Source organism: Galleria mellonella, unplaced genomic scaffold (assembly GCF_026898425.1).
Source record: "Galleria mellonella isolate WM207_F2 unplaced genomic scaffold, CSIRO_AGI_GalMel_v1 utg55, whole genome shotgun sequence".
In the NCBI taxonomy this organism is placed as follows: Eukaryota; Metazoa; Arthropoda; class Insecta; order Lepidoptera; family Pyralidae; genus Galleria; species Galleria mellonella.
This window is the reverse complement of record NW_026442115.1, coordinates 5648784-5676774: the sequence shown is the minus strand read 5'-3', so window position 1 is coordinate 5676774 and position 27991 is coordinate 5648784. Positions and strand designations below refer to the sequence as shown.

General features: G+C 31.8%; 2 protein-coding genes across 2 annotated transcripts; one reads left to right on the top strand and one right to left on the bottom strand.

Moving 5' to 3' along the window:
• Positions 1–606: 606 nt before the first annotated feature.
• LOC113521508 (dynein regulatory complex subunit 3) lies at positions 607–10947 on the bottom strand. The gene is made up of 9 exons (XM_052899047.1): positions 10891–10947; positions 8257–8640; positions 6505–6677; positions 5461–5670; positions 5218–5358; positions 3552–3753; positions 2521–2706; positions 1600–1739; positions 607–821 (listed from the first exon to the last, which is right to left on the bottom strand). The coding sequence occupies exons 1-9, from the start codon at positions 10945–10947 to the stop codon at positions 677–679; spliced, it is 1638 nt and encodes a 545-aa protein (XP_052755007.1). The 3' UTR covers positions 607–676.
• Positions 10948–11841: 894 nt separating this feature from the next.
• LOC113521249 (TOM1-like protein 2) lies at positions 11842–27553 on the top strand. The gene is given in 13 exon segments (XM_052898989.1): positions 11842–11999; positions 12256–12503; positions 14445–14552; positions 16076–16171; positions 17167–17193; positions 17798–18004; positions 18480–18631; positions 18836–18912; positions 19137–19202; positions 19421–19523; positions 19754–19844; positions 20569–20628; positions 21361–27553. Coding segments are annotated over 13 exon segments (1503 nt in total). The 5' UTR covers positions 11842–11944; the 3' UTR covers positions 21574–27553.
• Positions 27554–27991: the final 438 nt, after the last annotated feature.

Here is a 27991-nt window from a genome sequence, read left to right as displayed (position 1 = left end):
TCAAGAAAAAAATTGGTGTTGTGTCATATCAAAAGGTGACGAGACTCGCTGAAAATGGTAGTGAATGGCAAGAGCTTCACCGATAGTTCTTAAACAGGAATGCAGGAGAGATAGGTTAACAATCTGATGATGCACCTAGCTAATGTTGCTCACAAACACTTGCAATGCAAGTTGCAATGTTGGTAGTCGCATTTTAATAGGTCTCCATATTTAAGGCAAAGTATATAGCCTCAATCAACAATATAATAATCCTTTTCGAACATAATTAAAAAAAAATATCAAGTAGATACGTATTAAGACAAATTTAATACTTAATATAATTTATTTATGTAGATAGAAAAACGTTAAGTATCAAATATTATCATGTAGTATCTACATATATATCTTTTATAAATCCTAGTTCTATTACAAATTCAAAGGTTTGTAAATACTGTCACGTTAAAAACTGCTAAAAGGATGGAATATAGTACCTACCTATACAGTTAGATATTATTGTCTTCTCTAAATAACCTAGATCATGTTATGCATTATGTTACACATTTATCGTAATTAACGTGGGTAATAGTCAGTTTTATAATATAGAAATGTCTATTTTGAGATCCTGTATTCGTTTTATAGCTAATAGGTTTAATAGACGATAGAAGAACAAATACATACGATTTCGTAAATATTATATTTAGAAATCATCTCCAAGTAAAGCGACTGTCTCTGGATCTACTGCCTCCGTCAGGCCCATCTGCATATCAGTCCATTCCTCCCTTTGATTGTCTATGAAGTAGTTTATCTCCAAGATTCTGTCACGGTTTCGCTTTATCTCGTTACTGTGAAGAAATAGTGAAATTAAACTCGTCGTATTAAAAAGCATTTGCTTTTCTTAGCTGTAACATTTATTACATAATCTAAACATACAGACGATTATTAAGTACTAGCTGTAATCTATGGTTCAATACATAAAGTATCCTATGTGCTAAGTTATAATATCAACTATCCGTTTACCAAATTTACTCAAATCCGTTTAGTAGTTTTTGCATGAAAAAGTAACAAACATCCATCCATCTAATCCATACAACTTCAACTTTTACATTTAAGATTTAAGATATTAATATAGTATTCTGAATTTCTTTAAATTCTTATTTAATTAATGTTGATAATTCATGTTTCAAGAGATTGGTACTTATTATATTAATAAAACAGTACCTAAAGTTTTTACATTCAGTTTAATAAGACAGAGAGTCATTTTAATAAATTAAAATATTACTTAACTACTTTACTTTTATTGTGAACTAATACATTTTTTATGCAACTTAGAATGGCAAACAAGCTGACGGCCCACCTGATGGAAAATGGTAACCGTCGCCTATGTAAGCAGTACCATGAACATAACAGAGTGTACTGTTTCGTCCATGATCCCCCATGCGTTACCATTCTTGAGGACTAAGGTGTTATTCCCTGTACCCTACACATTCACTGCCATCCCACCCTTCAAACTGAAACACAACCATGCGAACACATTTGCTTCACGGTAGCACTAATGGAACAGAGGTACCCAATCAAACCACTTTTGTACAAAGTCTCCCTCTGGTTATTATTGTTACTCACTCATTAGTCCCCTGAACAAGATCATCTCGCCAGTTGTTCGCTCGTGTCATAAGAAGATCCTCACGTGCATCAATGAACCGCATGTGATTGTCAGACGACTGAGCTACCAAGTTCATCATCATGTCACGATCCATCATTACCTGTAATTAAATGTTTTTGTTTTATACAACTTAGAAAGGCAAATAAGCTGACGGCCCACCTGATGGGAAGTGGTAACCGTCGCCTATAGACATGAGCAGACCATGGACATAACAGAGTATACCGCCTCGTCCATGATACCCCCCATGCGTTACCATTCCTGAGGACTCAGGTGTTATTTCTCTGTACTCTGTAAATTCACGCCATATCCCACCCTTCAAACCGAAACACAGTCATGCAAACACAACTGCTTCACGGAAATCGAATATTAAGTTTGCCTTTTGGTTTCATAATTTGTTCCTTGAAAACCTATTTACGGCTATGAAAGATTTACAAACAGTATAATTTAATTTGAAATGTCTATAGTTTGATCTCGGTGCAGTATATTTCCAATGTCAGTATTATTCTGTTATGGTAAGACGATTTGAAAATATTTATTACCATATACCATTTTTTTTGTTCTTAAATGCGAGTGTTAAACTTAATGTGGGTAAAATTTACATAACTCTAGTTATTCTATTACTTGACTAGGCACATAAATAATATCACATCTATCATCAAGCTATACTTCGCGAGTATATTTTATTTTTATATACAGCCGCCTGCTTGTTTTCCTTTATTCCACTCGTATTTTCATAGTGAATTTAGAATTATAGGCTTTATAGGCATCACGTGGTTACAATGGCTGTTTGTGTTTATAGGCGACTGTTACCACTTTTCCTCAAATGGGCCGTCAACCCATTTGCTATTTCAATTTGCATAAAAAATAACAATAGCGGGTACCTCGAACAACTCCGCTGGTGCGTCTCCGAGCATGACTTTGTTGCCAAGCAACTTGGACAGAGACTCGAACTGACGCATTGACCATACGGCCTCGTTCTCTCGCCACGCGCCAAAAGCGTTACGAGACACCTCCATCAGTTTCGTTATCATTTCCGTCATGTTCACTGAGAATTGAACCCGCGACTCCTAACAGATATTAGATAGTTTGTATTTGGCTATATTATTAGATTATTTTCCAATGTATTTATTTATTTATTACATTACATCAACTGAGTGAGCTTTACAGTCTTCCAATACGCTCACCCAGGAAATATTCAGTACAATAACATATATAAAAAAAAGAATAATATTCATAAATAAATTTAAATTCTAAACTTCTGCACACAAACACCTTGTGGTCATTTGACGAAACTCCAGCAAGTTGGAGGCAAATACATCCAATTGCGGATACCGGTTCACATCTATCTAACACATATTTAGTTTTTTGACGTACAACTGACTTGACTTAATCCATATATATTATAGTCCATAATAGGCTTCCTGCCAATGTAAACCTATGAAGCAGGTGGGGCTACCATTCCATTTTCACACATTACATACATCACACATTAATCAATTTCCTAGTAATATCATAATAGAGGAGGGAGGGGATTGTTAGTAATGCGGAATTCTAGTCCCATTGCTAGCAATATACCCTGTCAGGTCAACATCCACGTGGTCCTCTTTGAAAACCGTCATGCTGAATTCCAGGTATATTCATCATGATAGGCTAATTGAACTGCCTTTTCATTCTTACCTACTATCCCTCACTGGTGCTCCACAAGCGTATACTGTTAGCTCAGGCAGGGTTACCATTTCATTATCATCCATTAAAAAAAACATCAAAATAGGTTTCTTCAATATATGTATTTTGATAGATTCAGGGCATCCATCGCCTGCGGTTTCCCCGTTAATTCATTACTACATAGCATAAAGAAAAGTACCTATTAATGTTTTAATTTGATTGTGTAAATGCCTCTAAGTATACCTACCTCGCATCGCTCGTACAACTGCATCTCAATAGTCATAAGACTCTTCCACAGTTCATACAGGACGTCGTTGAAAGATTCCCCCAAGTCCACTATCCTAGGTTCAAGTTGTTCAATAGTGGCTTGTTTTGTTGAGAATTTCCGGATTACTTCGTTCATGGCCTCTGTTAAAGGCTTCTTCTTCTTCTCGAATTCCTCTAAAACCCTGTTCATTATTACAATAATATCACGCACCTCTATTATTTTAAGTAGCGTAGACAGCAATATTTGTCAACTGTTACTGTTATGTGCTAGATAAGTAAATTTTACACACGTCAATTTTAGAAGTTTCCCCTTTAGAGGTAAGATTTTGTAAATTAATTTCTTGTTGTTCACCTATGCTATACAAAGAACCTATCTGTAAAATTTCAAGATTCTAGATTCAACGGTTTCAGCTGTACGTTGGTATATATATATATATATATATATATATATATATATATATATATATATAACAATATTTTCTCATTACGAGAGAGTTAATTGAATTTTTTTTAATGGGTGAAGGTGGAATGGTAACCCCGCTGAACGTTAACACCAAAATAAGAGTGAGAATAAAAACAGCTAGGACACAAAACCAAATCGATTAAATAGATTAATAAAGGAATTGGTACAGATCTACAAAATAGTTCACGAACATACTCGAGCGAAGACAAAATGTTATTTGAATTCTTATTATATGACCTCAGCAAGTACCTAGTTAAAAAACTTAAAGATTTCAAATCTTGTTCTCTTTATCAGTCACCTTGATTGCTATTCTAAGTAGGTATCATAAAAAAAATGTTGCGAATTTGAGGGATATATATGGCCCGACTGACCGTCCCGTAATCAATAAAGTTGTAAATCAATGATTAAGGATTAAAGTATATGCTCTGATAAAAATATATGTATATTGACGTTACAAAAAATATTACGATGTAAGCGCACTTGTATGACAAAAATGTTGTAATTTTTTAAAATATTTACTTATTAGATACATAAATATAAGTAGAGAACTTAATTCTCAATATCATTAGAGTATGAAACTCAAAATAATTGTAGGTAATGAGTGATAATGCAAAAACAAATTATAAAGGAAGGATTTTAAATAGGATCTAGTGTATGTAGGTATTAGTATATTATTCAAATGAATAATTTTTAAATGTAAACAGTAATTTATTAGTTGGTCATAAAAAATATGCCATAATCACAAATACGTTTACGAGTTACCTAATAATTACTCTACTTGAACTTCCAAAAGAAAACGATCCTCATTTCGTTTATATTGGTTTTTAATATCATTATTACTTATTATTTTGTGGCTATGTTGAGCAATTACATCGCCATTCTGAACATACGTATTTGTCACGCTTGTCTCCCAAGAAGGCAGAGAAGGCAAAAAAAATGGAATGAATTGGAATTCTGAACATATATATTGTACATACTTTTAACGATTAATAGGGTTTGTTTGCTTTTGTCTCTTATTTATTTTGTGACGGTTGAAGTTAGATTTCTTTTTTGCAGAGCAATAAACTAGGTACTTGTAGTGAAACGCAATCGATTTATAAACACACCTACGATTTTACGGCTTAAAGTCAAATGTTTTCAGTCAATGTCGTCTGTAAAATTATGAAACAAAATCTTCACTTACTCTTTGCTCTTCTGTACACTATCTTCTAAAGCGTTGTTAACTAAATCTTTGAAAAGTTTAATTTCGTGCTGCCTTGCATTATACGCTTCTTGAGCAAACTCCACTAGACCTGCCATAGTCTCTACATATTGTTCCTTGTATCTGTAAAAAAGGTACCACTTGTATACATACTTGCTTTTTGTTCCCCTGAATGTCTCTTATGATATTCCAGGATTAAAACGAAGTGATGACATATTTACTTACTGTTCATAAAATCCTAAAAGTTCACCACCAACTTTGAGGAGAAGAGACCCGTCCGGGTCTTTCTCAAACATCGATTCGAGTAACTCCGGCCCACTCAGATATTCCACAAACGAGAGGGCGTAAAATTCAACTTTAGCATCGTATTCTTCTTTCGCTATCCTTTCTTTTTCTGATTTCTCATCTGCTTCGTCTAATTTACGCAATAAACCTCTGTATAACAAGTTTTTTTTATTTATTGATTATATTTATAATATAAGGCCAAAGGTCATGATGTTGTAAGTTTATATCTTATCTAGTATTAGGTGTGTTATCTATGATCTTACATAATACGACTATTTTTGTTTTTAAATACTAAAATATTCTATGTGTGTAACAATCTATCAGGTGTACCAAATTTCTATCTAATCGGGTCAGCTGTTTAAGCACGATTAAGTAACAGTATAGTATCATGCAAACCATGCGACACAGCCAGTGGCGGATTAGCCATATAATAATATTAGCAAATGTTACGGGCCCCACGTATTAACACTTTCCAACCGTAAAAAATATCTAAAGTAATAGTAAACGCGCATTTATTTATCTCTTATGATCACCTACTGTAGTGATGAATTTCTCAACGTTAAAAGGTGTTAAAAATGAGTTAAGAAACACGATAAGCCAAGAACGTTTTAATTACCTCACTTTGATACGTTAATTAATATTATATTATAATATATATTAATACGATTTGCTGAATTCAAAGAAATCAATATAAATAGTATTATTTCAAAATTTGCTTAAATTAAATACAGAAAAGTGTGTAAAAAATTTGTTTTATTTCATATCATAAACTTGATATCCCAAAGCAAACTAAAGGCCCCTTGATAAAATTTTGCTATAGGCCTTCGTTGGCTAATCCGGCACTAGTATACGCTATCACAACTAATATAAGTTACTTGTTTTATCTGAATAAATTTTACGCCAACGACATGCGTCAACATGAGTACTTATAGAAACAATGGAGTGAATTTGATATATACAAATTTATATACATCATTTTAGCACCTGAAAATGGCTTTTCCACTTTCTCTCTCCTCTTCGGTTATGGTTTTATAATCGAGGTATGTGACTCTGGTGAGTGCCGACTTAAGGAACTGATACGCCATGGGATCGTCACAACATGGGTTCCCTTTGAAGCTAACCGATCGCAGTTTACGAAATCTGCGCATATACGCCATCTGCATTAATATAATAGAATTTAAATAAATATAAGAAACTTTGACATCCGTAACGCAAACTAAACAGAGTTTGTATTAAGGGAAATTTTAAACTTTGCTACTGAACTAGACACATTTTTTACATTTATATATATACATAATTAGATATAGGCATACTTATGAATACAATAAATTTTTGTATTATGCCGGAATCGAACCCGCAACAAACGAAATGCATATCAAACTGTTACACTAACAAAGTAGACGAAAACTTGTCGATATTGATGTAGCTCGCGTTATCTAATCATTCATGTTTACTGATAAACAGTAGTTCCGATGATAATATCAATAAATATATTTGAGACTAGTTCTATCTATTGACTTTATCAATCAAATCAAATCAAATCAAATCATTTATTGCACGAATATGGGTACATACATTAGTTGAAAAAAATAATTACATGTCCATTATTCCATATTCTACCATATCGGCATGTACAATATAAAATTATAGTAATAATAACTTATAATAATAAAAATAATGTCAATAATAATAATAAAATGTAAAAAATGTCAATAAAAATAATTAAATTCCATGTCTAATATTTATCACTGTAGTAGTCATGCAACGTATAGTAACATTTGGCTGTCAAATATTCTTTTGCTTTTTTCTTAAATACATTTAAACTGTTTATTTCCTTAAATGCTTTCGGGAATTTATTATATATTTTAGAGACATAAAAAAACTTTTATCAAATAATGCTGTGACGTGAGGCTGAACAATTTTATCGTATTACGGTCACTTTTTAACTTTTCAAATAAAAGTTTATTCTTTTTCAAAACAACATTGTTTCAAGAATATAAAGGCTGAAAAGTCAGGATATTCAGTCTTTTGAATGAAGTCGTACATGTATCATTCTTTTCAAATTGCACATAGATCTAATACACCTTTTCTGAGTCTTGAAGACTATATCTCTATATGTCGAATTGCCCCAAAATATGACACCATACCTTAGAAGGATTCAACATATCAATATGCAATACCGCTATTAACAATCTTAGACAACATGCGCAATGCGTATGAAAATTGGTTTATTTTGCTATTAATATTTTCTATATGATGTTTCCATGTCAGGTTATTATCAATCGTTAATCCCAAAAATTTCGTAATTTTTACTTCATTTATTTTTTTTTCCATTAAAATCGATATTAAAAGATGTCAAATTATTTTGACGATTATAAAATGTTCGTTTATCTTTACCTTTAGCCAGTCTATTAATATTTTTAATATATTTATTTCAAGTTCATTCGCATCATGAAATCTAAATAATATCATAGAAGTTATATTTGGGATATCATTTATATATATCAGAAACAATAATGGGCCCAAAATATTACAAAAATGAATTTTTGTGTAGTATATTGGAAATTATTGTACTTAAGGTTGGCAACATTCATTTTATAAGCAGTTTTTTTTTATATGAATATGCACTTTTATTGAAGGACACCATGACAGAGCTTAATTACATTTTCCTATGTTGCCAACCTTAGGTACAATAATTTCCAATATACTACATTTTAATTTTCCAAATATACGTACTTCCTTGTAATCTTCTATTAAATTATCTCCAATACTAAACACAAGCAAATTTTGAAGTGTATCCATATTTTCTAATTTACGTATTTTATTATGAAATAAAGATAGTACTTCAAGATTAACAAGTTCATCAAGATTTTCAATTTTTTCAATTTTATTAAACGACAAATCCAATTCATTCAGACCAGTAAGCTGATCCAAATTTTCAATTTTCTCTATCAAGTTATGGGCCAGTGTAAGTTTTCGGAGCGATTTTAACATCCAAAGGTAGTCTATTCTTAAAATGTTTTGAAATTCTAAACGAACAATTGGCGCTTCATCTAAATGAACACCTTCTTCAGCAAATTTTGAACGAAAATTATTGTTTGTAGTAGTATAATTGTTATTCTCCCATATTAATACGCTTCTTCAGTCGGGTTTGTGTATACTTATCCTAATTAACAAAAAAAAAAAAATTTGTAAAATTATAAAGTTTTAACAAAAAAAAAGTTTACGAATAGTAATTATTTAGTTAATTGTTTTTTCTCATTTAGTGACAATTACCCTGAACAGTTTCTAGCCAAATATTTATACTACTGAGACAATAACAAAGTCATACGATTTAATTTTTTGATATTCACACTATAGTTGGAATTTTCACATTATTCGTAGCGCTTCTTCAAATCTTCAATACTCATTAATTATATTGCTGCCAGAGCCAGCGACCAAAGTCCAAAGCGGCGGTGAAGTTTTAAGTCGATATCGATTTGTGATTTTCGCGTTTCATGTTTTACTAGTTCTGATCGATAAACGGTGTGTCCTATAAACTTGTCAAATGTTTTCATAATATTAATCATAATATTCTGAATGTAGATTGAAGATGTCTATTTTCACTGTTTAAATTTTCTATTTCTAGAATTGTAAAAGTAGTCATTAAATGTTTGAACTAGTTTCAAATAATGAAGATTCATTACTTATCATTTAATGTTTAAATTGTTTTCTAACGGTTACAAATGCACTGTATAATAAAAATCTATTATATTTACTATAATAAGATCTAGTGTATTTGTTATTATTGTTTCGTTGAATATAACAAGTTGAATTTTGTTACGAGTATACTAAAAGTTTTGAAAAGTAGGTAGTCCGTTAACTTTATAAATTTAAAAATAACCAGCTATTCTACATGAAAAATATTTAAAATGTATATAGATTTGTGTTCAAAAAAGAATGTTATATAAACAAAATTTACAAGTTACAGTTTCTGCACAAATATAAAACGTAAAATTTTCATTGAATTATCAACATTAACTTTCAACCAACACTATCACGTTTTAGTCTGTTTCAACAGAACCTAATAATTATAAATAGACTGTGAAATCTTAGCACGGATGTAACATAGAAACTAACGTGATGTTAGTGTGGAGTGATTAAAAATATTTCAATTACGATTAAAATATACTACAGAATGTCTTTATATACAAAGTTTACAGTTGTTTTTTATGAGACAATACAGACATGTTTTCTTTATGGGTTACTCTCGAAAGTGTTTGTGCGGACCACTAAGTTTTGTTGCGTAATGGTTTTAATATTACGATCATTCATAAGATATAAATTTAAATAGTGTGATGTAAAAGGCATTTAATATATGTGTGAAATTCTTAAGATAACGAATTTTTTTTATTTTAATGAGGTCATATATTATATATGTCTGAATAGCTTTTCAAATTCCATATAATTTGTATCAATTTTTTTAACATTAAATTGATTATAAAAAGCTATCCCTATAAATATAAACAAATATCACCGCTGACTTTTTTGTAGTCTTGATGAAAAGTAACAGTTCCATCGTACATTATTTTATTATAGGTCGTTCAAAACAATAAGACAATGTTTTCGATTAACGCTGTCGGTCGGATTGATTTTTTTTTAGATATTTTGATCATTTTATCGTCATATTTCAACAAATTAATATTAAACAATATAAAACTATAATACATAAAACAACATAAAACGTATAAATCTTCCTTCTAAATCGCTTTATCTATTAATGAAAACCGCATAAAAATCCGTTGCATAGTTTAAAATATCTAAGCGCACATAGGTACAGAGGGGGATAACGACTTTGTAAGTTGACTTTAAAAAGGTTCGCGAATCGATTGTATTTTTTTTTTATGTTTGTAAATCCATCTGTTATAAATTGATATGGAAAATTTCTTTTTTTATCTGAAAGAATATATTAGTACTTACAGATTGGTCCCATAGAAATTTTATCATAATCGGTTCAGTAAAATTCTTTTTAAATCAAAATAACAGGTTTTGCCACAATTGAAGTAGATTTTTTTATGAAACACAATCTTAAATTCACAAGCTGTTTTAAATGTAGTACAAGTAAAAAATCGTTGTGTTTCAATAATAATTTTAACAAAACTTGGTTACATTTTCATCAAGTTCTATTGAAACAGATTACATATGTCGGTTTCAGTACAATATATACTTGAAATAAACTTAATTTAGTAAATAGCATTCTATATGTCTGCGTATTCTAAATCATCATTAACATTTTACACTAAACACTAACATACATGTTATTAGAAAGTAGAAAAAAAGTTTCGCACCATATTCTAGGATACATCGAGTAAGCATAGCATTATCTATTACCCCAGGCTCGATATCTGGATGTATAATAAGACTATTTAATGATTTTTTCTCTGACATTATGTAATTAATTTGTTATATTACTGTTAGAACTAAGAAAAAAAGTATCTTCAAAGGTATTTAGATTTAAATAGGCACTTATCAATAGTTGCTTAGATACCGATAACACTATAAAAGTAATTTTAGATTAAGAATATTAAGTACCTAAACATTCTGTTTCTACCAGGTAATTTTAAAATACTGGAAATAAATATATCAATGCACTATGAGACTAGTGTGTGTTTTTTTTTAATGGGGAAAATGGCATGGTAACCCCGCCTGCGCTATTGGTATACACTAGCGGAGTACCAGTGAGAGATGATGATGATAATGGTGAGGATAAAAAAGCAGGTCAGTTAGCCTATCTTGACGAATTTAAAGATAAATTAGTCACGATAATTTCCAGAAGGAACTGCGTAGAGGTCAACCTGATAAAGTACATTGATAGCAACGGGGACTAACCTTCTCTTTACTAACAATCCCTTCCCCCCTGGGACTAGTGTTGGACAGGTAGGACAAAGGCGTCTCGGTTGGAAGTCGACATGGTATCTAACTTGAGATACGCTTGTGGAATACTTTCGCTTGGCTGTGAGCAGAAGTAGACGGAGACGCATTGCGTCCCCGCAAAAAGTGCCTCATTGACGATCATTATCATCATAAAAACCACGACAACTCTGTCAAGAGTGTACATCTGAAGATATCTTAATGCATAAATTAGAAGTGAGGCAAAAATATTGAATTATAACTTCCATTTAATCAGGATATTAATTTTCTATAATAACTACAGGCAATACATAGATTACTTTCCTTTTCCTGTATTAATCTATGTTATTCACTAGATAATGAATAACATATAGTGACAGGGTAGATATACTGTAAGTGTACTCGTTCACAATTGACATTTGTTATGTCAAGTCAACTTATTTTCATAATCTGTGTACCTACAAAATTTTAATGACAAGTGAAATCAGTGAAAGATAAACGCTTTGATACCTAAATATTTAATTATTTTGTAAAAATGTCCTTCTTTGGGGTAGGAAATCCCTTTTCTACGCCGGTAGGCCAGAAAATTGGTAAGTAAATAAACATTTATTATCTAAATAACAATCTAGTTCATCAAATAAATCCCTTAACTATCATTCACTTTTTGTTGCGCATTATTACAATACAAATTTCTCTTTGTCAGACTTTAGAGATATTAAGATGAGGTATACGTAACAAATATTTCTTACACAAATAATGTCACTTATAATAAGACAATATTACGAGTCATCGAAGTCTCAATTAATTTGACCCTTTGATTCTTATGTTTTCGTCTAATAATTTCAGAACAAGCGACAGATGGAAGTTTACCATCCGAAAATTGGGCATTGAATATGGAAATATGTGATATTATTAACAGCAGCACAGATGGCCCTAAGGACGCCATAAAAGCTATCAGAAAGAAATTGACACAAAGTGCTGGTAAAAACTATACAGTGGTCATGTACACTCTAACTGTGCTGGAAACCTGTGTCAAAAATTGTGGAAAATCATTTCATGTTCTGGTGTGCCACAAAGAATTCATTTCTGAATTGGTAAGTAAAACTACTTAAAAGTAATCATTAATCAATTATTATTGGAAAACCCTGACATGTATGTATCAGTATAATATCAAGGATTATTGCAAGGCCTTGAATGCTAGTTGCATTGTATTTAACAACCTATATTGTTATTGGTAACATGAAATGAACCTATAAAAAACATTTAATAAAAAATAAAAAAAATACTGATTACTTTCTATCTTTTCTTGTGTAATGATTGATTAGGTTTAATTAATATCTTTTAATAATTTAATTAATTATCATAAAAAATGTCTTGAAATATTACTTTAAAGTTGGTTACTTATTTGTAATTTATTTTATACTAATCATCTGGCCGGGCTTTAAACTACATACCTATGTAGTATGTAAATACTGTTTTTTAGAATACCCTGTACCTGTGGGTATTTTTTAAAATAATATATAGCCTATGTTACTTGCTGATCATGTAGCTTTCCATAAGTAAAAAAATTCTTAAAAGCAGTAGTTTTTGAGTTCATCCATTATAAACAATCAAAACTTTCCTCTTTACAATATTAGTATAAGCTTTTTGCCTGCTAGTTGGTACACATGAATTTTAGAAATGGAAAAACCAATTACATAGATTATGTCTAGATGGTGTATTAAGATAAAACTTACACTAAATTTTAAATTTGACCTTTAGAAATACAACTGTGAAAAGTGCACCCAAATTTGGTGTAGTAGTTTTTGTACAATGCTAGACCTAACATATAGACAGATAAAATTTCTAAAAATTATTCTTTTGGCATCTTATTACTTTTTCATAATTAATTATCAGGTACTGACATTATCTAGTTGCAGTGTTATTCTATTAGTAAGATCTTATATTGAATATGACCCTATTGTAATTATTCTTATTATAGTTATGTTTTTTTACACTTGAATAAGTATGATTCAGTATTTAATCCATTTTAAGAAAATCTTTTAATTATTGTAATAAATTGTATTGATGTAATAAAATCTACTATTATGTTTTATTTTAAGGTTTTGCATATTTGTACTGGAATGAATGTACTTCCAAGTAATATATTTTAGCACAATGTATATTCCATTTGCATGTTTACTATATCACAGCTAATCAGCATATCTGTTGTTGACATTATAATTTTATAATATTTACAATTTGATGTATATATTAAATAATTATATTTAATTGTTTAGTATATGTAATAATAGCTCTATATGAGACAAAATATCTACATAAATATTGTGCTTAGCTCATAGCTAGGTTATATTTATATTATAAATACACAATGCAGATTTATAAAGTACTTATTATACATAATTTATACTTATCATTTATTTTTCATACTTTGCCTTCGTTCATTGTACCTAGAGGACTGATGCTGACACTTTTTTGTGTTGAAGCATGATGCAAGTACAATAATTTTTAACACTTGACTACTTTTCTTTTAGTGGCAAACAAACATACGGCCCACTACAAGAGTGTTGCCGACCCTAAAGAGACTACTTTATCTTTTTTTTTTTTAAGAATCCCATGCTCTAGTTTCATGGAAACACCTTGACAAGGAGCTCATTTCATAACCTGAATGTTTGTTGAAGAAAACATCTCTGAAACTGCACTGTACTTAATCATGTACGCTTTAAGACATGGGGGTGAACTTCCTGTAGATGGCAAGTTATTTGATGGTAGAAAGTGGCTGTGGGCATTATATTGAACAATTCCTTTAAGCACAGTCTGTTGTACAAGTGGTAGAACATACAGAGAGAGAGACAAAATCTCTTCTAATTTAAATTCAAAGTTTAATGGTTCAATACCACTTGTAAGACTAAGATCATCAACAATTCTCAGTTTTGGTATTAATATTACTATTGTTGTTATTATATATATCTATAATTTAAAGAATAAAAATGATTAATAAGAATTGCTGTTTAATATTTTTTTTATTGTTAAAGGTAAAACTAATTGGCCCCAAAAATGACCCCCCAACAGTAGTTCAGGAGAAGGTACTAAGCTTAATTCAGTGCTGGGCTGATGCTTTTCAGAACCAACCAGAGTTACAAGTAAGTATTTGAAAAATTTGCATGTTTTTTTTAATGAGTGAAAATGGCATCGTAATCCCCCTGCGCTATCGGTATACACTGGTGGGGCATCTGTGAGAGATGATAGTTAGTTAGTCCATTGTGACGAATTCAACGATAAATTAGTAACAATAGTTTCCAGAGGTGTGGAGGTCGACTTGATAGAGTATATTGATAGCAATAGGGACTAAACTCCGCGTTACTAACAATCCCTCCCCCTCCCCCTAATTTGCAATTTGTAACTTAGCTTCTCTGAACATGACTTCTATGTTACAAAAAAAGTGACAAAAGTTATACATACTATGATTCACTATTTCTCGCCCTGCTAATATCATGCCATCGTTTGGTTCATATTTTCATTGTGGCGTCTCACATTTATGCATACTATGATTATTCAAGGTAAACATACTCATATTACGTCGCACGCTCTGTTCATAATATTGCTCATATTACCTGGGATGGATATAGGTTAATTTAATATTTCTGCTTATGTAATATTTTCCAGTATATTGTTGATAACTCATAAATAATGAAAATATAAGTTGTTTTAATTATTGATTGTTGTCTTGTTTTTAAGAATATTTATTTGTTAACAGTTTTTTGCTCTCTACTGCGTACGCATGGATTTCAGCATTAGAAAAATCAATTAAGTAGATCACTTATAGATAAATTCTATACGTATCGAGACAAAACATTCACCAGTTTTTTAATTAACGAGGACACAATTATGAAAAGCGCTTACCGATATATGGTGCAGTGGTTTTTGTGCGATCCGAGAACAAATACACATACAGACAGATAGACAATTTTTTAAAAATTGTATTAACATTTATTACTTTTATTAAGACCCCTGATATTATTTTTCAAATAACTCCCATGTATAGACATCGTATAACTACAAATTTGATATATTAGTAGGATGTCACTGGTTATTCAATTAGAATTATTTTGTTTAATTCCGCTGCCATTAGCACAGCCATTAGTATGTGTGCGACTGCCAACACTCGAAGATTGAGTACTATTCTTATTACCAGGAATTCTATAATCTTCCATATTAATCTCAGTCACCGACTTCTATTTCGTCCAAGCACGTGTTCCATCTCTAAACAGGGCATGTCATTCAAATTAATAGATTGCTTTTCGGAGCCTAGTTTTAACGGTTAACAAATAACGGCAAATAAATAAAATAAATAAGAAATATTTTAACATAATTCTTAAAAAACAGTTGTAGAGTAAGTATATTTCTTATCGTCGTGGGTAGGTAACAATACAATGGGTTCACCAATAAGTGTTGAAATCTAAGCGGATACTGCGACCGCGATGGCTAACGATGGGTTTCTACTTCATATATACAATGACACAATTGATTAATGTTGTGACTTTCGATTTGGGAAAGAGTTAATTTCGAGTTAATTTTGTCGCATTGGCCGAAATTTTAATAGTACTTATTACTTGTATATAGTTCTTATTTGTATAAAGTTATAAAAACTAATATATTGTTTCAGGGTGTTGTACAAATATACAATGAGCTCCGAACTAAGGGTGTGGAGTTTCCTATGACAGATTTAGATGCTATGGCTCCAATTTTCACCCCACAAAGGGTAAGCAGCATATTAAGATACCAGTAAATAGAAAATACAGTGAATGCTCTATATAAGCAACTCATTTCAACCAATTCCAATAAAAAAAGTGTCTTTTAGGGGAAAAAGGAGTATTAAAATACTTACCGTCTGGAAAATATTTTTACTTATTTCTTTTATTAACTAAGCTGAGTAGAATAAATAAAATATAAAGAATGTTGCTTATAGAGAGGTTGCTTATATTGAACGTTCACTGTATATCTAAGGGACTTTATCATTTGTGTTGTTATCTTATCATTGTAAACAAAAATCCAATAAAATCCTAAACAATTAAATAATATTTTTTAAAATAAACTGTATTGCGAAGAAAAATAAATAAACTGTAGTATCATAGCGAAATTTTTTAATGTTTTATCGCTAAAACTCATTAAAAGTCCCTCGGCTGGAAGATATCAGCTTACCGTTACCCCACTAACCCGATGACTTGTAATAGGGTATTATTTCGAGTTCTCTTTCTTGTGCACTGATGTATTGAGCTTACTTCCTTAAAAGGTAACTAAGTTACCTTTTACGGCAACTTGCGAATGAAAAAAAGAGTAGTTATATATCATATACTTACTCTTTCACTGTGCAGATATTTTTAGAAATAAAGATATGCTTTTTTTACTTTAATTTGTGTTATAATGACTGCAATATATTCTATTTGTGTTTTAAAATATTCCCATATTTATTTATTAGCTGTATCTCGCGATTTTGCCCGTGTGAATTAGTAAATAAAGTATTTTTTGTGTTAAGTTAGGATATAACCTACTTTAACAGATTAAATTATAAATTAAAAAAAAATCAGGTATTCTAAGGACCTGTTGACTGCACTCAAGAGTTGTTAATCTGAACTGTTACCTAAGATTGCAATTTATTATAATTAGTGTATTTTCGTAAACTGTATAATTAGTAAGAATGTGGGTAGTAAGTTGTCTATAACCTGGCAACATTAATATAAGAGAAAAATGTTCCAGAGTGTCCCTGATGGTGTTGAACCAGCTGTGGGATATATATATATATATATATATATATATATATCTCTGGCATATATATATATATATTTTTATATATAATATATATATAATTTTCTTAATATAGGGAACAAACAAAGTCTCCCAGTAGGGAGACTTTGTACAAAAGTTGTTTGCATGGATACCTTTGTCCTATTCGTGTTTCTACCGTATAGTTGTGTTTGTACGACTGTCTCGAGTTTTTTTTTTATATTTAGTGAATGTACTGGGTATAACATCTTAGTCCTCAAGAATGGCAATACATAGGGATATTATGAGCGAAACAGTGTAATCTGTTATGTCTATGGACTGTTCATGTCTATAGGCGACTGTTACCACTTTCTAGCAGGTGGGCTGTCGGCTGGTTTGCCATTCTAAGTTACGTAAAAAAATATTAGAAAAATGTCTACTATTCTGACTTGATTGGTGCGCCATTCTAATTATATTGGCTATATTGAACATCAAAGAAATTTGGTTTGTTATCAGTGTTTTGCATCATCGGAGAGTTAGTAAAAAATTGAAAACAAAGTTTTAAGTATTGGTCAGATTCGAACTTACTACCTCTGCGGTTTTATAAGTTGGAATTATATGCCAGTGGGTCACGATCCTTTCAAAATGCAAATAAAATTTAACATTAATTATTATTTGTCCACAGGTGACCCTGTCCGAGAGCCAGATAAGCAAGCTGCGCGCGGACCTGGCGGTGGTGGAGGGCAACATGACCGTCATGAACGACATGCTCAACGAGCTCACCGCGCAGCCGCACACGCAGCACCACCACAGCGATATCGAACTCCTCAACGTTAGTATACTTGCTTTTAACTGACTTTAAATTTGACTGCTCACAAACATATCTCCAATATTCATCTTTTGTTTTATATTTGAAAAAATGTAAATAATCAGATTGTATAAATTTATTTATTAATTTACATGTGTCATAAATGGCTCAAATAAAGTGTTTATCTATCGATCTATCATTGTATTTTTTTATGAATCACATATTATGTAATATAAAAACTTATTTGGATTTAATTTTAATGGGACACAGTTTTATTTTAATTGAGAAAAGGTAAACGATGCGCAGCGTTAGTTCAGTTATGGTTTTGTCACGGTATTATATGTATGGGCTCGATCACGACACGAAATATTCTAAATTGGCTCGACTCTGGATGATGTTCGTTGTCAGACTTTTCGTAACATGGTGTGTTTAGTACTACAGTGGTACATAGCAATTATTTGCATAACGATTATTATTGACGTCTATAACTCGTATGCAGGAGCTGGCGGATACGCTACGCGCGATGCAGTCCCGCGTGGCGGAGCTGGTGGCGCGGCTGGCGGGCGAGGCGCCGCTCACGGCCGACCTGCTGCACGCCAACGACGCGCTCAACAACCTGCTGCTGCGTCACGCGCGCTTCCTCAGCAACAGGTGCGTCTTTTACTACAGCACTCTACCATCACTGTACGCCAGCAGGCTGCTGCTGTACTACTTGCGCTTCCTCAGCAATAGGTGCGTCCGTTACTGCAACATCAGTACCGGTTATACACTAGTAGCTTGCGAAATACTACTTTGGAACAGCAATTAACAATGCCGATATAAATTTACTTATTTAATAAATTTATTTTATATTAGGAATGCTGCAACCGGCGGCGCCACACCATCCGCCATTTTGGGTGCCGCCATGGGCGTGCCCGGCTCTACTGAATCACGTGTGTATTTTTTTTTATTTTATTTATTTACCTGAACTTTAATGCACAGTGAAACTATGTATATATGACGCACTTGCTCTCTACCATTCAATTATTGGGCAAACCGAGAAATAAATAGGCGTTGTATTATTGAATTGAGGGATATATTACGATGTTTACTTTCTTAAGAAAAAATAATATTACTATATTTGTTTTTTAATTATTATTTTATCATTTTTTTTTAGCAAAGAAGACCGATGATGATGCACTTATAGATCTCAGCGATGATGTACCTGATATTGCCAAATTAAGTGAGTATTTATTTGTCTATATCTATATGTTTCTTTGTCCACTGCTGTTTATTAGTTACTGACTCGAAAAGAACTGTTTTGCTCATGAATCCCTTTATGCTTTTCCATTTTTGAGAACTAAGATCTTGTACCTCTGCACCTCTGTATGACCAATTAAACATAAAATAGTGGAAACAAATGTGTAAAACGTTTCGTAAATTAATTTTGCAATTTTGCAGCGGTGAAGGACGCCCAACCACACAAGTCTCCAGGCAGTTCCAAAGATGAATTTGATATGTTCGCACAATCGCGGAATGTCTCTTACGAAAACTCAAAAACTGGGTAAGTGTAATATGGCAAAACGTTTGACGGCTCAGACAGTAGTAAATGTAAATAAAAAGACCGTTTGTGTGACAGTTGTGAAAAGTTATGAAAAGTTTACAATTATAAAATTGCGTTACTTTGAAAAAATGTTAAGTTTTTGTTGAAACATTTATAGTGAGATACTTTCTATGTATATGGTCTAACACCGCTTAATTCTAAAGCCATCTATAATTGTTTGTTACAAGCAGTGGAAGCAGTTACGCGGACAATGCAGAGGAGCAAACGACTGGCGGATTGGCGGCCGCCGCCAGTTTGCGAGCCACGCAGGCTCAGCCGCTGGTAAGTTTTACTCTTAACATGGTAAAATCATGAGTTTATCTGTCATTTTGTCTAAAGTCAACTAATACGTTACGTTACGTCTATTATAGATTGGATCAGAAAGAAAAATAAAGCTAGCATTATGTGGAGCCAATATTATGTAACTTCATAATTTATTTATTTATTTTATCAACTGAGTGAGCTATACAGTTTCCCAATACGCTCACCCAGGAAAGCAGCAGTACAGTAACATCTGTATAATTAAATGGAATTATATTATTTATATTTAAATTACAACATAACAAGAAATAACTTCTATATTTCTATATTTCTGAGCACAAACAGTCTGTGGTCACCTGATGAAACTCAAGCGAGTTAGAGGTAAACACGTCTAATTGTGGATACAGGCGCAAAACATGATTGAGTAGTTATAATATTTATAAATAAATTTCAAGCCCGCGAAATTGAAATAAATTTATTTTGTGATAATGTAATAAAATTTTAAAGTTATGTACAAAAATTCAGTTTTAATTGAGAATCTCTTCCTTTTTTTAAGTAAGTTGTAAGTCAGTTGAAACAATATTGTATGTACCTCGTTTGGTTCTTTGACCAATCTATATTTTGTTTCTTTGTAAATTTTGATATTTATTAATCTATTTCTTTATATATCAAACCATTATCAAACAAATCCTACCTATTTTAAACCCTTGTTACGTTCATTTATTCCTTATTTATTTTTCTACAGCCGTCTGGTATGGATCAAAGAGAGATAGATGAGATAGCGGCTTGGTTAGCGCAGGAGAAGGTGTGTTTTTATTTTACTCATCGTTTATTTGTTTTTCATATCATCATATTTAAATAATCATTTTTATCATTTATTTATATCCTGTATATATCATGTTATCTATATTTTTTTATTTACTTATTGTCATAATTATTTCATACAGCATAAAATGACAGTCTCACGCTAATACACATCGGCATTTGATAGTATATGGCCGCCATATTTAATTTATATTATCGACACCTATAGCCTATATAGCCAGCCTATAGCACTGTCACAATTAAAACGAACCTAATGCCTTTAAAAAAGTTCACCAAGCCATTTGTTTACTTGTTTCACCAAATTCCGGACATATGTACATGCATACTTACGCCTCTTTTATACAATGTGAGATGATGACGTCTCACGTTATGAAAATTGACATCAGTTGTCTATATGGAATTTTGTGTATTCGCATGGAAATAGTGCGGACATACAAAATGCTTTAAACTAATACAATCACAAGCACAGCTACTCGGTGGCAGAAACTCCAGTTCATCTGATATAATTCTTTTTGAAAGAATGCCAAATGAGTATGCGACGAGTGAGACCATTAGGTGAACCTAATGGTCTGACAGCCCAAAGAGACAATTTGACGCCTTTGCACTGCCAGCCTTTTTAAAACATACCTACACATATACGAATATAGTGGTTTATAATATGTCCAATACGAAACCGTCTGCGCACACCCTAATGCTGATAAATTGATAGCAGGCCGCTTCTGAAGCGAACGGCGCCCAAGAAAGTGTGACCAGCAGCGACTTCGACAAGTTCCTGGCGGAGCGCGCCGCCGCCGCCGACAGCCTGCCCGCCGTCACCGCCGCCCCCGCTACCACCACCTCCACCACCTCCACCGCCACGCCGCAGCACACGCCCCGTCACCGGCAGATCAACAAGGAGGACCAAGACTCCATGTTCGCGCTCTGATATGTTTCACCTCCGACGCCGGTAATGTAAACCCCTGACTTTCTTGCGGACGGGTAAAGCTGTCCGCGAACGCCGCGATTTGCGCTAAGCTGAAGTTAGACTATAGTTGCAAAAAAAAATCATTAAAAATAATCACATTAACTTTTAACTATCCGGTTGCGAGCTATAAGATCGGTACTGTATTTACTGTTTTTATGAGAGCAGGTAAAAAAAATATAATTATTAAAATAAATTGTAAAAATACATAATAGATAGAGATAATTTGAGTAACTTATTTTTTTTTCTTTTTTTTTTTGGTTTGTAACCATAAATAATGAAAATAATAGTATTTCATACTATTTTTAAGAATAGTATAATAATTACTGGAATCATATTTAAAAGTTAACTAGACATTCATTAAAAAGAATTACTGTTCTTTTTGAACCTGAGGAGATTTAAAACTGTGTACTTGAATTCCGACTAAAAATCAAAATTCCTACATAAAATTATCACAAAATTTAGTTTAGATCTTTAACAAAAACGGTATTATGGTATTCTCGAAATGGTTTGGTCTGGAATGGACATACTATCAATAAATAGCTTTGGTAACATCACGCCAAGTAGTTTGGTAGTGGCACACTTCATTTTCAAATAGACTGAGACACGTCCTTAGTCTATCTCAATATAAATACAATATGGCGGTTAAAAAGCCATCTTTATAGCAATTATAATAGCGTTCATTTTGTATAACCTGCCAAGCTTAAGAGGCTGATCGTATTGAGAGCAAAGGACTAGTATAGTTTCGTCGGTGGGTTATACGAAATGTCCTATTATAATTCGTGCAAAACGAGTATTTTATCTCCCCAGATAGATTAACAGCAAAAAAGGTCTATATTGTTTACGAATGCAGTCAACAACAAAAAATATGGAAAAATCTAAGTAGGTATAGGTAGTATTTACACTAAACAAAAATAGAAGGTGAGAGGTAAGAAAAACAATTTGATTGTATATTCATATTAGAGAATATATTATTATCTATAAAGCCGGTCTCTCTTCACACGACGCCGACCAACTTGCCAATTGGTACCAATCGTGGCGTTCGCAGATAAAACATTTGAAATACTTGTATCACTTTCGGCTCGTTTGGTTCACCACGGTGGGAAACGAGACGGAACGATCTGAAATTTATTTTACGTGTTCGCAGCAGAAACTGGTTCACATTGGAACAAAGACTCCCACTTAGTACTTGTGCGTCGACTCATCCATGCTTTAGACAGGTGTAAGGGATAAGGGGCTTTAATTATGAGTCACATATTGCGATAAATCTTAACGGGATATGCGAATACATTAATAATAAACATTTAGACAATTTTGTACATTCTGATCTAAGACATGTAGTCTAATATCGAATGAATGAAATATCGTATCATCATGACTTAGTATTCGCTATATACATCTTGTTTTGTTCCACAGTGGGCTTTGATAAAAGCATTGAACTTTCAAAAATATAAATTATTCACATACGATATTGAATATAAACAAATGTCTTACAAAGTAATTAGCGAGAATACTTAGCGAGAACAGTATCAAACTATTTAATATAAGTATTTTTCAAAACATTTTCATATTAGAGTTAGAAAAAAAAGCATTCAAATCATGTTTATTTATTTATTTATTTCGAATTAGGCACACCAGCTGTATACATATTATACATAAATTAAATAACATTTTTTGTGTAGTATGCTGATATGCATACCTATAGCAGGCGTACACAACATTGACTACAGATTACATACATATAAATGTCATAATATAATTAATATAATTTAATTTATAATTACATATTCCTTAATTATAAAATTCAATTAAATATAAAACAAGACTGGGCAATGTCATCAAATCTACGTGGTCTTCAGTATCTTACCGCGAAACACTGCCAACGAGTCATGGCTTACGTCTATGTTAATAATAAAATATTGTTTATGTATTATTTAGTAAAATTATGTATTGAAATCATAAATAGGGTCACTGTATCTTTACTCTCGCGTTAATATTTGGGGTCGCCGCAGAATAAAATACTAAGTGCTCGAATACCAGTGTGAACCAGACTAAACTCGCTTTCATTTCGATAGATAAAAGTGTTGATGTCCAGTTGTTATGTCTATTCTATTCTGTCTAAAATATTTACTTAATCATGATATACATATTAATAAACCTTCGAGCCTCATTGAAGTTTGAATATAAATTAAAAATACTCAGAAATGTAATATCGAATATACTATTTGTCACTGTTTTATTCAATATTGTAATTTAACGACATTTCAATTAATTTCAAAATACAAGTAACACATTGAATTCTGTATATACTTTTATATATAATGAACATTTTGTAACTCGAATTATTGATAATTGATCAATTTATCATTTTTGTCTATCGAAACAATTGTTATAGACAGTACACAGGCAATGAGCCGCGTGAGTCGCGACTCATACTAACGATTTCATATTTGAGAATTTGTTGGGTATAACACACCCAAATAAAGAAAGCTAGACAGCACATTGTGCAGGGTGACATTCACATATCGTTTCTTTATTAGCACGGTTTATATACGTGTGAATAAGTATTCTCAACGTAAAATCTCAAATGTGAAATTTGCAACTTTTGAAATTTAGTCATTAATAGTTATTGTTTTTGCATTGACACATAATACTGTATGATCAGCCTGTTTTTGTAGCAGTAAAAATATAGTTTTATAATATGGTACTATGCAATGAATGGTATGCACAATTTAACCAACATGCCGTTTGGTGCCTGGCTTTTTATAGTTAATATTGAAATATTTTGAGCAGATTATTTGATTGATCGTTTACTAATTTTAAGCGTAACATACCTAATTTGTGTAATTGACAATAGTTTACAATTAAATTTTATTCATGTTTGTATTAACGAATAAATCATGTAGCTGCTGTTTTTGCTGAGCTAATATTGATATGGTATTTATAAAAAGGCTGCGGCAACCGTTTACCATCAGTTGGGCCGTATACGGCCTTTGCCTAAAGAGCTTTTGTTACATTTAAAATTTAATTACATCATTCGATCGATGAAATAAATGAACAAAATATTTATATTTGAATTTTTTTTAATAGTCTTTCAACTTAATATAATTCAATGTCAATCATTTTATATTACGCTCGGTTTCTGTCAAAGTGAAGAGAGCAAAGAGATGTTTTATAAATAACCAATTGGGTATGGTTATTGCAATAACTCTTTGCTTGGCAATGGTCGAAACACTAGTCGCTATGTCGCTCGACTGTGCGCACCTCCTCTCCGTTTTGGTAGAAACTCCTCAATTCACTATACAGAGATCAAATCGTACTGGCCGCGTCAACTAATCTTTAGCGTAAGTTTACATTAAGTAGATTTCTTTAATATATAACTTGTGTAGTATTCACGTGACCACGGGAGCATTTAACACAAGACCACGGGTTTAAAAGCATCGATTATATTGTAATTCAAAATTACGACTTTGTAGTATTCGAGAGTTGAGATGAGAAGGCATTGTGATAAGTATTGTTTATAATAATGATGATGGATATTACAGCGTTTTCTTTTCGTGTAAAGACATTTTATTTTTTAGTTTTAATATCGTTTATATTACTCTGTATTATTGTAAATCAAAATATTCTGTATATTAATTACGTGGGTAAATGTAAATTTTTAATGGACTGCATATTGATTAGTTTTCGTTATTTGTTGATATTATTTTATGGATTGGTTGTTATCACGAGGGAAACTTATACTATATCTAATTGTATATATATTCTTTTTTACGTACGCTTTTGTGAGACCGTATATTGTAGTCGTTTTCGTCATAATATCGGATTTTAAAGGTATTACATATTTCGTATCTTGTTATATGTAAGTAGATATATTCCCACATAAATGCATCAACTGATTTACTTAGGCAATTAAGGCCTCGATAAAATGTATGGATGGTTATTGTCTTTACATAGTACTAAGTATTATATTCACTGAACGGTATATTGCGGATCTGCGATAGCAAATACAGATAAAAAAAATGATTTCTAAGAAAAACAACAGATACCATAGCTTGCACGAGCTCTCTGTATTTAGTCAAAGACAATGATAATAACACGTGTGCGTCAGAAAGAGCTGAAGGTTGCTTTATTTAAGGACAAAATCAATTCTACATATAAAATCCACCACAAATTATAAACGCGGGAAAATTTCGCTAAGCGTGCATACCATAGATATTTTGTGAGCATAGAGGCACATAATATATTTTTCTTAAAATGTTTTTAATTTTTACGTTTGAAATAGACAACTTGCACAGTTTCATTTTGACTTGTGACCTATAAATCTTGATGTAATATCGAAATGGATATTTTACAATCTTCCGTTGTACTCCTAATAGGTTTATTCGACTGAGTAGGAATATAAATACGCTAACTTTTGCCATTAAATAATAGCGAATGTCATAATAAACATTCATTAAAATGACCTTTATTTTTCTTCAGTGCAATAGAAATAACAAAGAGAAAAATGACCTGGCGATAAATATGCTACTAGACCTACCAATCTGAAGACGTACAGATCTCACTTTTTACTGTTTGATCATTGAGTTAACGCTTCAGGTTTTACATTTTAGATGTGCATTTCTTTGTGCCTTTATTAATAAACACTATTATTATATCGGCCGTTTTCAATCGCTAATTCATGGTATTTTTTATTAGGGATTTAGCCATTGATTACCGAGTTTGATGTTTATCAAGAAAGGAGTAATATATCAATAATAGATACTAATGTAATAAAATACATGCATTTTAATTGCACATAATAGTATAACTGGGTGAAAATATCGATTTAACAAATTCCATATTTCTTGGCTTTCTATTGTACCTTAGAGAGTAATTTGTAATCTGAGTGCCTACCATGAAATGTTTACCGAAATTTCGGATTCGAACGAAACAAATTTGATGTTAAAATTACATGATACATACCGTTTAAAAAATGCTAAAATATCGTTCCTTGTGGACTTTTATGGTAGGATGTATGACAAACCAAATGTTAAGCTCCATTTACAGGGTCGATTTCGGTACGAACAAAAACACGAAATTGAGCCCGAAAATTCGGAATTTCATTTCACGGTAGACCCCCTGTAACCTACCTTTCCCCGCCTATTGTTTAGTGTGTCAATTTTGTGTAAAGTGAACGTTTGGCTTACAAGAACACCACCGATTTAGGTAGTGTAGTACATGCATATAAAATCATACTGTATTCCAATTTAACATTTTGCATATAATGGCCTACTATGGTTTCCACGGCGACTCAAAGTTATCGCTGTTTTGACGCGCGTAGAATAGAAGTTACAATCATATACTTACAGATATGTAAATATAAATGACATCAATATTCAATTGCGTTCTACTCCTATTTCTTTTTTTATAATATTTTAATCAAACAACTATACTTTCATATATATATTTATATTAGAAATATTTATTATACTCTTCCTTTATAAGTTACTTCAAAAAGTATTAAATCCATGGAATTTTATATACGTTCGTATCAAAAATTCCATAGATTTAATACTTTTAATTTAATTACTTTTCTTTGTCGTAACTGACATTATCTATTTTGATGATTTTTTTAAATCAATAGGGTTTTCTTGTATTGAGCCTATATTAATGTTGTATTTTGTTAACAAACCCTTCAATTTTACCGCAAGTTTTGTTAGTCGAACTTCACTTTATATTCTTAAGTATTATCAATATGTAAAAATTTGCCCATTTATGTTAACCCTTTGTACCAAAGTAACTAATAATGTACTGACAAGTATAACCATTCCATTTTGTCTCAATTAAATGTTCTTTTGGTGTTAATGTGATAATTTGAAGAGAACAAGCTTAATGTTATAAAAGAGTTAATTTATGTTGTAATAATCGTTGTATTTAAGATAATAAAACAATTATCATACAAGTTGTATTTCATTATTGTTCTCTAATGACCTATGATCCTGTCGCTGCCTTCTGCGGGTATGACTTATTGAAACTTAGTTTAAAAGAATGAGCGAAAATATAATTTGTCCAGGTTGCCTGCTCTCAGTTGTCTCGGCCTAGAGTTGCCAATGGCAACCCATGATTGTGGCCATTTTTTATAGGCTATATTGTGTAGAAACAACTCGCCACCTATTGCCTACAGGATTACCTAAACATATAATAGTAGGCAGTCATAGTATGTAGGTAGTAGGTAATATGAGGATAACAGGGGGGAAAGGGATTGTTAGTAATGGAGACTAAAAATCCCATTGCTAGCAATATACCCAACCAAGTCGACCTCCTCGCGGTTCCCCCTGGAAACTATCATGATTCATTCCTGATGAATTCATCATGATGGGCTAACTGGCCTGTTTTCATT

Excerpts from the sequence above, each read along its gene's own strand:
- LOC113521508 (XM_052899047.1), bottom strand. The coding sequence starts at position 10,947 with ATGTCAGAGAAAAAATCATTAAATAGTCTTATTATACATCCAGATATC. Across the intron at positions 3,754-5,217 it reads AGTGTACAGAAGAGCAAAGA|GGTTTTAGAGGAATTCGAGA; the intron begins GTAAGTGAAGAT and ends AATAATGAACAG. Across the intron at positions 1,740-2,520 it reads CACCAGCGGAGTTGTTCGAG|GTAATGATGGATCGTGACAT; the intron begins GTACCCGCTATT and ends ATTTAATTACAG.